Source organism: Halichondria panicea, chromosome 8 (assembly GCF_963675165.1).
Source record: "Halichondria panicea chromosome 8, odHalPani1.1, whole genome shotgun sequence".
NCBI classification, from domain to species: Eukaryota; Metazoa; Porifera; class Demospongiae; order Suberitida; family Halichondriidae; genus Halichondria; species Halichondria panicea.
Window position 1 is genome coordinate 4,416,880 of NC_087384.1, and position 13,604 is coordinate 4,430,483.

At 41.2% G+C, this 13,604-nt stretch overlaps 1 protein-coding gene across 1 annotated transcript; it reads left to right on the forward strand.

Annotated features, from left to right (window-relative positions):
- Window positions 1-6: 6 nt before the first annotated feature.
- LOC135340065 (uncharacterized) lies at window positions 7-13,454 on the forward strand. Its single transcript, XM_064536355.1, has 17 exons — window positions 7-205; window positions 1,945-2,043; window positions 4,419-4,517; window positions 4,758-4,856; window positions 5,820-5,921; window positions 7,820-7,918; window positions 8,091-8,177; window positions 8,399-8,460; window positions 8,518-8,576; window positions 8,641-9,138; window positions 9,192-9,340; window positions 9,407-9,571; window positions 9,625-9,846; window positions 11,450-11,565; window positions 11,613-11,815; window positions 11,872-11,982; window positions 13,084-13,454. Exons 1-17 carry the CDS (start codon window positions 116-118, stop codon window positions 13,395-13,397), a joined length of 2,574 nt encoding a protein of 857 aa, XP_064392425.1. The 5' UTR covers window positions 7-115; the 3' UTR covers window positions 13,398-13,454.
- The last annotated feature ends 150 nt before the right edge of the window (window positions 13,455-13,604 follow it).

Here is a 13,604-nt window from a genome sequence, read left to right on the forward strand (position 1 = left end):
CGATTATTGCCAACTTCATTGTGTAACTGACAATCTTTACCAAATCACCAAACCAAGATCTATAGATATATAGCTAGCTAGCTATACGTCGTAGTCTACCTAGCTAGCTGGTGAAATGAACATACACACTGCTGCCAAGGTTGGTGATTTGAGTGATGTGCGAAATGCCATCAAGAGGGGAGATGATGTCAACAGTGTGGATAAAGTAAGCTTGTTTTAATATGGGTACCGGGTATGTAGAGCTGAAAGTCTGTTTTTGCTAGCTTGATAGTCGCCTGTCAGAACAGTGGCCGGCTCTGCTCAGCTAGTTGCGTGACTCCATGTTTTACTCACATTTAATCCCTGTCTACTTCTACGTAGGTACGTATAGGTTATGCTGGCATAATGGGCACCTTTATAACAATCATGCTCATAGAGCATTCACCTTGTGCGTTGAGCTTCATTGCATTACACAGCGGCAAAACGGATAAATAACTTTTACCGTAATGTACCATAAGCGTTCTAATTATAGAACCAGCCTCGGTTAGGACGCCCTCTTTTTTAATGCCCATGATTATACCACCATATAAAATCAAATTTTTTCATACATTAATTATTTTTTGCTGGTTCTATAATTAGAACGATTACGGTATATGGGCGATTACGGTATATGGGGAATGATGAATGATTAATAATTAAGGTCGTGAATCTATAAAGCAATTGATTAGAAAACAGTGTTTTTTTGTCGTAGCGGGTAATTAATTTTCGTAGGGTAAAATAATTATTCGTTATTTTCATGACCTCCACACACGCCTAGTTTACCGGAACGCATGCAATGCAGTGCAGGCAATGAAGGTGATTGAAATTTTTTTACTCATGAAAATCAACGTGAACAGTGTGTTCAGACTGTTTTTGTAACAGAGATCTATAGTTTATATACCCCATTTGGCTTCTGTATCATAGCAACTATACGTAGGTAGGACAGTCCCAGCCCTAGAGCACATTCCTCATAAACTCCCTTGCCTTGAGCACATAGTCTCATGAATCAGCTGCACCTCTCAGAGAGGAACGTCTGAGCACTATTTACGTAAAGTCATGGCACAATGGAATGTATTACGACGCTGTAAATATGACAAAACCATAAAATGAGATTACATGCTTAACCACATCATTGCTTGCTGCTCAACCGCACGCAAAGTTTCATTATTATTATGCTGTCTCCTATTCAAGTCACCTGATACTTGTGAGTACTATCATTGGTCACTTTGGAATTCCTCCGTGGCCCATGAACTCAAATAAAGCCTCTTTACAACAGAGAGCTTATTGTACAGAACAAAATACCATTGAGGGAGCTAGGCTCTAGCTGCTCCAGGAAACTCTACAGAGATAATTATCTAAACACAAACTATGGTAACTAAAGAGGCATAATTATATAATTAAGACATACTGGTTATTTTTGAGGCACTAAATGTTCCAGGTTTTTAAGGATTGACCTCGATCCTCAAAAATTTAGTGCTTCAAAAATTGGTTTACTTCCGGTATTGAAACCTCTACTCGTAACTGTAGGGTGTGGTCATTTGAACCACTATCCTCAAATAAAATGTGCAAAATGTTTAGTTTGAGCAATCTGTGAAAATTTAGTGCCTCGAAAATAACCGGTAACTGATACAGTTCGTTTTTTGAGGCTGGTAGCTACCAAGGTGAGGTAGCTAAATGGCTATACATATAGTTTATAAGGATTTTGTTTTTATTCTCGTGGGTATATACAATAATTATATAACACTATTGTCACTACAATAACCATCCTTGGCCTCGGCCTCAAAGGTTTATTACATAAAATAATGTTGATGTAGTAGACAATAACTATTGTACTTTTGTGTGTGAGTGAATGACGTCAGATACTATAATGCCCATCCCCCTTTATTCTGTGTTGTCAACAGTTACTGAATGCTCTCACTCTTGTAGTATGGGTGGACTCCACTCCGGTGGGCAGCCAATAGAGGTCACACTGACTGTGTGAGAGAGCTGCTTTCATATGGAGCCATTGTGGACCTGGCTGACAAGGTGAGTATCTGATACTACCTTAACCCTTTATTAATAAGTACTTGCTATTGACTCAATATTGAGTCAGAAACGCGTTCCTTGCACTGCGTAAATCAGAAATGTCACATAGAGCGCACGAAGTTGCTACATGTAGTAAAACATAATTTTTCCCCTGTGTTTTTGGCGCGCCTCCTCACCCAAACGTGTATGGAAGGGAGGCAAAATCCCCCCTTAACTGGGGTTCAAGAGACGTCGTTTGGCAGGTAGCTGAGGTTGTACGCTACAATTTGGTACCTAGTCTCACAGGCCATACTTGGAATTGATTTTGATACCACATAATTATGATAAATATAGCCAGGTTTTCGTGTCGAGTTCTGGAATTTCGGAACGATTGAATTTCAAGAATTTCCACACAAATATATACCGCAAGCATTCAAAAGGGGTGTCGTTTACAATCGTCCGCCATTGCTAAAAGTTGACAAGCTACACTGAGTGTACTGTGTTGGTTGTACAATCAGTCACTCTAAAGGATCAAGACTACCATTGTATAATTGCTTTCTTGAATATCTAGCTGATGGATAGCTGCAGTCAAAAGTGAAAAGTAAGAACAGGGAGCCCAAAAGTTGGCAGAACTATGGTTTTATTTCGGGCAGAAAAGTATGGAGGGCCATTTGTCAAAAATGGGTACTACATGTACATGTACATGTTGATTTCAAAACATGAGTAGGGAAGACACGTTCAGAGAACGCGTATAGGAAACGTGAGTTAGTAGGGAAGACACATTCAGAGAACGCGTATAGGAAACGCGAGTAGGGAAGACACATTCAGAGAACGCGTATAGGAAACGTGAGTTAGTAGGGAATACACATTCAGAGAGCGCGTATAGGAAACGCGAGTAGGGAAGACATGTTCAGAGAACGCATATAGGGAGCGCGTGTAGCCTACACGCGTCTAGGAAACAACTAATACAAATGTCTTCTAAATGGCAATACATAGATCAATATGATTGTTGAGAGTTTCTGCTTCTGCCATGTTTTCTCGATGTTTTCTATGTACCCTAAATAGAGCCACTGTAAATTACTTAGAGTGGAAACCATGCCCCTTTCTTTGGGAAAGAGAAAGAGGTGTAGTTTCCAGTATATGTACTCTACAAACGCGTGTAATGTTTCCTCTAGCCGTGTGTAGCCTATACACGTGTTTTCTAGACATGTTTACCTAGACACGTGTAGCCTACACGCGTTTCCTAGACGCATGTAGGCTACATGCGCTCCATATACGTGTTCTCTGAACGTGTTTTCCCTACTCGCGGTTTGAAATCAACATGTACATGTAGTACCTATTTTTGTCACAAATGGCCCTCCATAGAAAAGGCCAAGACCCTGAACATGTGATATGGAAACAGAAATCAGTGCAATAGACAACATTTTTCTTGTATGTGCAGCTCTAGAGATGTAAATACAATTATTGTGTATGGATAATCCATTGTCTTGGTGGTCTTTATGTATGTTCATTTGCATGGTAGCTTCTTCCACTTTCAGTCGCTGTATAGTGTCTATACTTCTTCTGTGGGGAAAGGACTCGAGGTTTTTGTACTGCAATATTGCGGTTAATGCAGCCATAACAGGATGTAATAAATTAAATTCCACTGCGACACAAAAAGCTTGCTATAGTCACCATACGTGGTATCAGTCTTCAAGTATGGCCCGCGAGACTATTTGCTACCAACCTCATCATGTCCTGATATAGGTGTTGTCCTGCAGTTCCAATAGTACTTTGAGGTCACCAAAAATATCAAGAATCTCCTGTACATTCTGACCATTATGTGGAAAGGGGAGGGGTTTCACTAGGGTGTTGGGTGTGGCTACTAATGAGGAAAAAGGGGGCTAAAATTGAAGACAGTGGGTGGGAGCTTAATTGTTGCAGAAATGTGCACGTGAATCGGGCGAGGTAATAGAGATAGAAATGTTAGCGAAAATCATTATTAAAAATTTTTAGCAGGTAAATGGTCAAGGTGACATATTTTGGCAGGTATTAATTTTGCGAATAAGAACGCAAAAATTTGTACTCGCAGATAATTGGAAATTGCGAGTAATTAAAAGTTAAAGTGAGAAGCACTGTCGTACATATATAGATTAGTATCCTTTTCCCCTTATCTTGCTTTTTGTGTGTATGTTGACAAACTGGGCTGCTGGAGTACAGTTGTCTTGTGTTTACCTATACGTTTTTAATTTAACATAAGGCTGCAATAATTATGATCATGGAGTAAAGTTTCTATAATTATATGTAGCGCATCACGAATAGTTTTATTTTTTGCTGGTTGCCATTTCTCTTCCATTACTGTATTTATCTGTGTTGTCAAACGTTTACTGTACTGAATTATGCTCTCACTCTTGTAGGATGGGTGGACTCCACTCCGGTGGGCAGTCAGTGAAGCTCGCACTGACTGTGTTAGAGAGCTGCTTTCCTATGGAGCCTTGGTGGACCTGGCTAACAAGGTGCATGTCCTTAATTTGTTCGTACACTCATTAATTTGGCCGGAATTTTAACACTGAGCACCATGCACCAGCGTTTAATAATTGTTCTGATAATGGGGCGAGCGAACTGTGACTCACCGATCCAGACTGGGTGTATCTGAAATAAATGTTTTCAGTTTTTGCCAATCACGCTCTTTTACTTTATATATTTATGGTCTATCACACAGATATGTTGTACTGGGTTTTCTCATTAACTTGTAGGATGGGTGTACTCCACTCCGGTGGGCCGCCTACCTAGGTCACACTGACTGCATTAGAGAGCTGCTCTCTTATGGAGCCGTGGTGGACCTGGCTAACGAGGTGAGTATCTGATACAAACTAATTGATGTGTCTATAGGCAGCATGTTGATGCATGACCACCTCAGTGATGGTTGTGTAGTGTCTTTATGAGATCCCTAAAGGCGCTAACATTAAGGTTACGATGCAGTGTTTGCTCATGAATTATTGTATTTTTTGAGACATTGTTTCTATTATTTATGTGCGTAATACTGAAGAACTATTACAGCACTTGCTAGCAAAGGAGGTACACATGCAGGAGCAATAGTACAGTTGATTAGCTGACTCAGCATACATAAACCTAGGCCTACATGTGCAATCAAGCCTAATTGCTCCTGCCTGTTGTACATCCTCTGGCTTGCTAGCTACATACATCAGTACGCTAACTAGATGGCACAATCGTGACTGCAAATATTGGGTGGTCATAGCCAATTTCAGTCGTCAAATAGTAGAGAAAGAAAGACTCAAACAAGAAGTACACAGTGACCTACGTGTTTATAGTATACTTGAGGGCAGCTCGAAGAGTTCTTGCTTCTATCTATCTACAGACTGAAGAAAATGCCTACAATTAGTAAATTCTTCACGAGCTAACTCGATGGCTGTTAAGAAATTCTTTTGAGCCGCCCTGCCCCTTTCCTCGATTAAATAGATTGCCTTGCTGGTGAAGTGTGTATAGATTACGACTAGTGTATACAGTCAAGACAGCTTGATTTACTACTGATTTAGTATCCCCTTGGTTTATGCCCCTGAACACTGGCGAGCCATTATTACTTGTCTTAATTGCTTATTTGTGTGTGTGTGTTGATGAACTCGGCTGCATAATTTTCCTCGATAATACTTTCTTGCGAGCTGTTTAAAAATAAGGTAACACATCACGGTTAGTTGCATTTTCTCAGTGCCAATCAAGTTCCTTAATTTACTTTATTTATGGTCTATCATGCACGCAGATGTGTTGTCAAAAGTTACTTTATGCTCTCACTGTTGTAGGTTGGGCATACTCGTGCACTCTGGTGGGCAGCCAGTGAAGGTCACACTGACTGTGTCAGAGAGCTATTCTCCTATGGAGCCGTGGTGGATTTGGCTGACAAGGTGAGCATCTAATTACTAAACCGATGTATCTATAGGCATGCTTGTAACTATCAAATATAAAATCATTTGGCACTGGTTATTATGCCTCGGTGCGCATGCGCAAGCGAGGTATACGGTAGTGTGTTTGTGTGTCTGTGTTTGTGTGTCTGTGTCTGTGTCTGTGTATCTGTGTAGACTGCTACAGCTGCTCAAGGATCAATCAAGTGCAAGTAAGAGTTTCTATAGGCTTCTAATCATGTTTACTTCGATTTAATTCGTGGATTTGCAAAATAATGCTTCGTTCTCGTAGTTCTGCTTACTTGGAATGCCATTGCAGCCTTTTCAGAAGAGTGCATAGCAAAACTTGTCTATGGAGTGTTGATACTCTACTTAGTAGTTAGCTCTGCACTAGAACGCTAGCTATTGGTAGCTGCAAGAGTGAGAAGAGAGCTGCAAGGCTCTGCTAGTGCAGCCATTCTCATTTAGACTTGACTTTTGGCATAGATTGTTTTTAAAATCATGGTTACTCACTCTTTAAGTTTCCCTGCATGCATATTAATGTTGATCATGTGTGTATTATGCTAGTAGCTTTATGTTATGACATGTAGCTTTAACACCTCGAGGCATCAGCGCCCACGGTGCTTTCATTTAAATGGTAGTAATTTGCATGTAATAATGATACTAGATGCAATAGATGAGAATTTAGGAAGACAGAGTAGATCTAAGACAGAGTGTACGTATGAGAATATATAAGAATCGGGTAGACGATAACTCGGTAGACAGAGTAGCTGAGGTTCTTCTCTAGTCCGATGTATTTCTCGATAACTGGCCGCTCTCTTTGAGCAATGATGATTCGAGGCCAACCCAGAGCCCTCAAAGAGTTACGTAAAGGTGGCAACTAACAAAAGTCGAGCCTCGAGAGGTCATGTGCCTCGTGAAAGCGATCGCAAATCTGAGAAAAATCCTGTGGCCAAGACTGTATTGGAAACTGATGGCAGAATAATAATCATGACGATGCTTGTACGAGGAGGCAAAAACCTTACTTACTTCCTTACTTACATGTAGAGCCAGTCACTCATTTGCGGTGAAGTGCGATATTAGTGTAATTTTAGTATATCTATGCATGTGAACGTTTTTTGAATCTCATAACACACAATTATAGAAAAATAGCTACAAACTAGCTGTGCCGTCAGTTTTCAGATAATTATGATCCTTCTCTGCAGAGGTATAAATAGGGGAAAATACGTGAAAATGCTAAAAGGTAGTGCCATGTTGTGCAGTAGTAAGTAAACATAATTATTTTCGCAAGTATTATAATTAATTTTTCTGCTATTTCTACTATTTCTGCGAATGTGAGTAAAGTCGTAAAATCGCAAAATGTGTACTCGTGGATAATAATTGGAAAATGCAGTAATTACAAACGCTATGAGTAACATTAATTTCACAACTTTAGTACCAGCAGTGAAATTGCAGAAAAATCTACCTGTGAAAATATGTCACCTTAGGGTAATAATTAGTATAGTATGGCTAAGAGTGATTGCACGAGTAGCCATACTATTGATTGTTAATCGTTTGTGATGCAGTTTTAAGGACAGTTTTAGCTGCAGTTTCAGTAAAAAAAATTAGCCGCGGCCGTTATTCGAACGTGCTGTCGTCAAGGACGACGTGCAATTACTGATACACGATTAATCACTGTACGAATCCCAGTGAATAATAGGACAACATGCGATTATTGTTATAATCATGCATGTACATTTCCCTGTGCATTTAAACCGACGTGCGTATCAGCCGGTTTTAATTTTATATGTACTGTATGTGCTTGTGTTCTCACTTATGGATGTGGTAGAGCAGTGCAGTGAAAGCCTGCATTGTTTATTCAATGCACATTCATATTGTGTTGTCACTGTCCACTCTTGCAGGATGGGCACACTCCACTCATGATGGCAGCCTGCTATGGATATGAAGATACTGTCAAGGAGCTTCTCTCATTGGGGGCTTCAGTTAACATCATTAATAGAGTGAGCACATGTACTTCATAGAGTATGCTGCATAGTTATACGAAAATTACGTGCTAATTGTATAACCGACCTCTGTGCAATTACCATTGTCAGTATGTTCTGTCACATGCTATATACACACGAGACTACTTTACCACTTACAATGTACATGTACATCTGTGCATCATTACAGGATGGAGAGACTGCTCTGATGGTGGCCAATAAATCAGATCGCTCTAACCAACCAACAATTAAGCTTCTAGAAGAAGCTGAATCACATGTGAGTCTGTACACCTCAATAAGCTACTCTGATCATGGGTGTTTTAGTTCATGCCGATTGAAGTACATGTACATTTATCAAAACATATTTTTCATTTACTTTGCCTATTTCAGTTTATTTTCACTGATAAGCTAATACTTTTCTTTGGAAAATGAGCTGATACATTAATACTGTAGATGAAATACCATTACATGTCTCTGCCCTCCCCCACAAATGCTCAGCCACGTCTGCAGTCTGTTCAGGTTCTCCCCAAAAACTGGACTGCTGTCACTGACGCAGAAACGTGAGTTGACTATTGCACAGTTGAGTCACTAGCTTTATGAATGTGAGTGTACTTTAGGGAGAAGCCAGTCTACCGGAACAATGCAACAAGGGAAACCCTTTCCACACCACCTGGATGTAAGTGTGTATGTTCTTCTGCCGTATCCAGCACATGGTTCTGTGTGTTTTACCTACTGTGTAGATCCCTTGCACCAAATCTCCGCACACCCTGATGTCATTTTCTATGGCGAGCCTCAAAAGAAGGTGTTCACCCCCAGTGGTGGACATGCCGACTTCGACAATGGAGTTGAAGTGACTGTTCCAGCTAATGCTGTCTCAGCAGGAACCTCTGTGGGCATTAAAGTCCAACCCAGCCTTGCCTCCAGAGATGTGTTTTTGATGCCTGAAGGCATTCAATCTGCAAGTCCATCTTACTTGATCTCTGGTGAAGGTCTAAACGGAGAAGTGACCCTGAGCATGGAGCATCATGTACGAGTGTCCACCCAAGAAGAAGCTGATGACCTCCTCTTTCTCCAAGCTGACTCGTACCCCAAGAGATCTGGATCAAAGAGTGTGTATGAGTACCAGAGGGTACAAGAGGGCAGGTCAGAGTTCACTCTAGGGGGGAACACAGGGAGACTGACCAGATGTCTGTCAAAGAAGCAGTTCTTTAAAGTTGGTCATCAAGCTCGTGTTGGAGGTGAGTGTATAAAGAAATGTGCTTGTAGTGTGAGTGGCATGCTTTTGTTGCAGGCCGGGATGCTGCCAGCCAGTCTGATGACCCCACAGAACCTGAGAGTCCTAACCTCTATACTGTCAGAGTTTACCAGTCTCCTCCACAGACAGTTGGGGACAGAATAGCCATCATTGCAGTCTGTCTCTTTGGGAGCTTCTACGCTAAGGTATGGATCGAATATATAGATCTAGTGTATAATATTCTATTCTTACGGCTTTAAATATTATTATAGTTTCTGGAGAAACTTGATAAAGTGGTAATCCCACGAGACTATCCTGAGGTGTCTTCAAAGTCAATTTACAGGACGACTCAAGGATCACTGAAGTTTATTGATATGTGTGCCACTCTCAGCATTCACCCAGTGCAGGGATGGTCTGTGGAACCAGACAAGGAATTGGTAAAATGTAAAATTGGACACACTCTTAAAATCACATTCCCTTCATTTCTTAGATCTCGCGTAGTGAAGTGGATCAACCTGGGATGGAGAAGTTCAGAGCCGATTATCTCCACGACTACCCTCCCAGGATAATCTGCAGGTTCTTCCCTGAGGAGAATGCTCCCAAGAGAACCATCTGTACCATCTCCTTGTCTGGACTGCTTCCCCAGGTCAAAGTTCACTTATCATTGAAAGCACCCATCCCTACAATTACTGTGGATACTACTAAACTACAGGTATAGTTACGTTTGTACATTACATTAAGTTTGTACAGTGTAGCCTCTTGAAATGGTGTATAGTGGGTGCATTTGTATAACTTAAGTTTGCCTCTTAGATAGAAGGTAACTTCTTTGTTGACTCGACATAAATAACAGACAAGTTGGTGCAGGAGGTTTTGTCCGATATTGGGAGGTTATACCATAATTATATTATAAGGTTACACACCCCTTTTCATTGACAGGAAATGCAATATAATTATATCTAGAGTAAGTAACCGATCTAGAGTAAGTAACCGATCTTTGCCAGATACCTATAATCGGCGGCTATTGCACGAAGCACAAGACAATTTGCAAAGCTAACTACATGGACCTACAGATGAGTAAGAAAGTAACAGCTCCAAAAATTTGGAAAGAATAACTCGCTTGCAGACGGAGTGGTGGTCATGAGAAGTGAGGTGCCGAATTGATCAATTGTCGTCAGTGAGACATTTATCTCCGTCTTTGCACGCTTACTAAGCACTGAAACTACCAGCACTAAACAATACTTCTTGGCACAACTCTAACTAGTGAGCACTACTTGCAGGCAAAGCAGTGTTAGCTATAGATCGAGCCCCACCCAGTAGAGCTGACGGAAATTTTACAAAAAAATAATGCTGATTCAGCAATAATTGTGCACATAATCTTCAGTGCGGCCTGGAATCGAGGCTAATCCCAGTTTAATTATTGCTGACTGTGCACAATTATTGCTGAATCAGCATTATTTTTTGCAAAATTTTCGTCAGCTCTACTGGGTAGGGCTCTATCTGCAGCTAACGCTGCTTTGCCTGCAAGTATATAGTGCTCACTAGTTAGAGTTGTGCCAAGAAGTATTGTTTAGTGCTGGTAGTTTCAGTGCTTAGTAAGCGTGCAAACAGAGATAAAATAATTATGTCTCACTGACGACAATTGATCAATTCGGCACCTCACTTCTCATGACCACCACTCCGTCCGCAAGCGAGTTATGTTTTCCAAATTTTTGGGAGCTGTTACTTTCTTACCTATCTGTAGGTCCATGTAGTTAGTTTTGTGCAAAATCGTCTTGTGCTTCGAGCAATAGCCGCCGATTATAGGTATCTGGCGAAGATCGGTTACTTACTCTACATGCTTCTATCCTCTGGCTTCTATCCTTGAAGATCCATTAATTACCCAAATGTATTTTAATAAGGTACTGGTATGTAGAGTGTGTGTGTGTGTGTGTGTGTGTGTGTGTGTGTGTGTGTGTGTGTGTGTGCGTGCGTGCGTGCGTGCGTGCGTGCGTGCGTGTGTGACAACAATGTCTTAGTGCGCAAAGATGATGAATGTGTAGCAGCAGGTAGGGGATGCCATTTTTCGATATAGATTTAAAACCACACCCTTCGTCCGTTATAAGAGGTTAATTCTGTATCTTTGTTCAAGGCTTGTCTGGAGTTTAAAAGTGTCCGCTATTCGGGGTTGCAAGTACACTATAGTTAGATAGTAAAAGCAGTTGGTACAAAGCATGCTGTCCGCTTTTTAGAGAGTCCGTTATAAGAGGTTCCACCGTAGCACGTATATATGTACTTAATGCAAACTATTGTACAGTGTATTTATCATATTTCTTTAGGAGGCCACTGATGAGTTGAGAAGGTCTGCCCTGGCAGTGAGTGACACACAACTTGGCTTTACTGTGCATAGTGTACATGTAGTGTCTCTGATGGAGAGAATGACTACTTCTCTGAGGTACGACGCATTTGTGTGGAAGTCTGATTATTGCTTTTTTTCTAAAGGTCATCTTCTCTGAGCGAGCTGGCAGCCCACACTGATTCCATACAGACAGAGATAGCGTCTGTCCTTGTAGTAACCAAGAGGGTTGTCGAGGAGTGCACAGTACAGAGCATCAGTGAGAACATTGAAGCCGGTCTCTCTAAGATGGAAGCTTTATCTCACCAGCTTTGTCTGGTAACCAAGGTCAAACTCAGACACTGTCAAAGTGAGAACATGTGCTTATGATATCGTTGGGGGTTCCTCTCATTCTCAATGATACAGACCAATTAGAGGAGACAGCTGCTCTTGTTGACCTGGTGGAAAATGGAGCTAATCTGTTGAGAGCTGTAGACTGTCTACTCAGGGACATTCATACACTCAGTGGAGTCAGTGGTGAGTGTCCGATGTCAGTCATGCTGTGTTTTTATAGTGCATTGTTAGGCCACGACTTATTACCCGAGGCGCGTGGGTGGCTACGGGTATAGTAGTCGTTTGGTTTATCTGTAATATTTGAGTCTACTCCACCTGGATGTCATAGCGCTGCATTTACAGTATGGATATATAGCCTTCACACAACAAGTTATTGGTTTTTAAAGTTTCAGATTTCGATGTTAAAGCTTCATTGTCGAAACGAACTTGCACGTTGGCTGCATGGCTAGCTAGCTAGCTACTCACGGCCTTTATTCGAGGTACACATGTTCCCGTCACATGAACAAGTAAAAAAAACCATGAGGGAAGGAGTATTACTATTTTGTTGTTGTTACTATAACTCAGTGAGAGCACAATAAAACTATGAAAACAAGGAACCTATGACCTGGCTTTAGGTTTCCTATGGTCTAATGGCTATTAGGCAGGCTAGCTGGCTTCCAATAAGCCAGTAGCCTCGATTTTAGGTAGCATACTGCGGCCTAGGCTACCTAAAATCGAGAATACAAACTTAACCGTGGCTATTAACCTGTCATGCGGTATAAAATGCTACTTTTATTATGCAAAATTAAGCCCATTCTGACTCGAAATTAAAATTACACCCACTCATTAAAGTCTTTCTGTCTGTATCTGAGGCCTGCCAGCTCTTGAAATACAATGAATACGTCAATATGGTAATGCATGGATAAAGTAGCTAGGTATATAAAGAAAAGTACACAAGTCAAGAATCTGCATCAGAAAGTTATAGTGACATGCAAATAGTATCAATTATTGGATCTAGCTATATCTAATGTTCAGAGCTAACCAGCTTACACAAAGAAACTGCTTGACAACTGCTCACTGACAAATGCTGGTGGGCGTACTCTCGAGGAATTAGCCTAATGCAGGAACTCTCACTCAAAAGCGGGGGTAGGCGTAATCTTGGTAGAGTATGATAATCGTTTCCACTTCCTCCTACTGTGCCATGTACATGCATGACTGTATTGTACGTCTATTTGTTCACAGTACACATATTTTTTACTCCAGTGTGTGGGCGTACCATGCCTTAGCGTTTCCTCTCTCCTGCAGGTAACTCTGGCTACAGTGTGCTGGTGAGCTGCAGTGAGAAGATGGTCCAGTCACTCTCCCAAGAACCCAAAGCTGTAGCTGTTTATTTGCTATCAGTCGGACTCATCACTGAGCGTGTATTGCAAGAAACTAACCAGCTAAACGAGATTAATGCTGACAAAGCCACCAGACTGTACACGGCCCTGCTGGGTGTGGTCAAACACCACCCCCACAAGTACCACGAGTTTGTCTCCACTCTCAGACTCAACCCACTACACACTGACTTGGTCAGAGAATTAGATAGCAAGTACATGTATAGTTTGTCAACAACATAACTATGTACGTACATGACATTATGTCGTGGATATTGTTCATTTCTTTTGTTTATGCGCTGGTTTGTCCTTCAAAAAGCTATTAGCTGACCTATTATAGAAAGGGGCATGGTTTACAGTCTAGGTCCGTCGTGGGAGCTAGCTAGGTTGCTTTTGTAATTATATCAATCCGTGCCTATAGCTAATTATCCTTTTAATAATAGAGAGGTT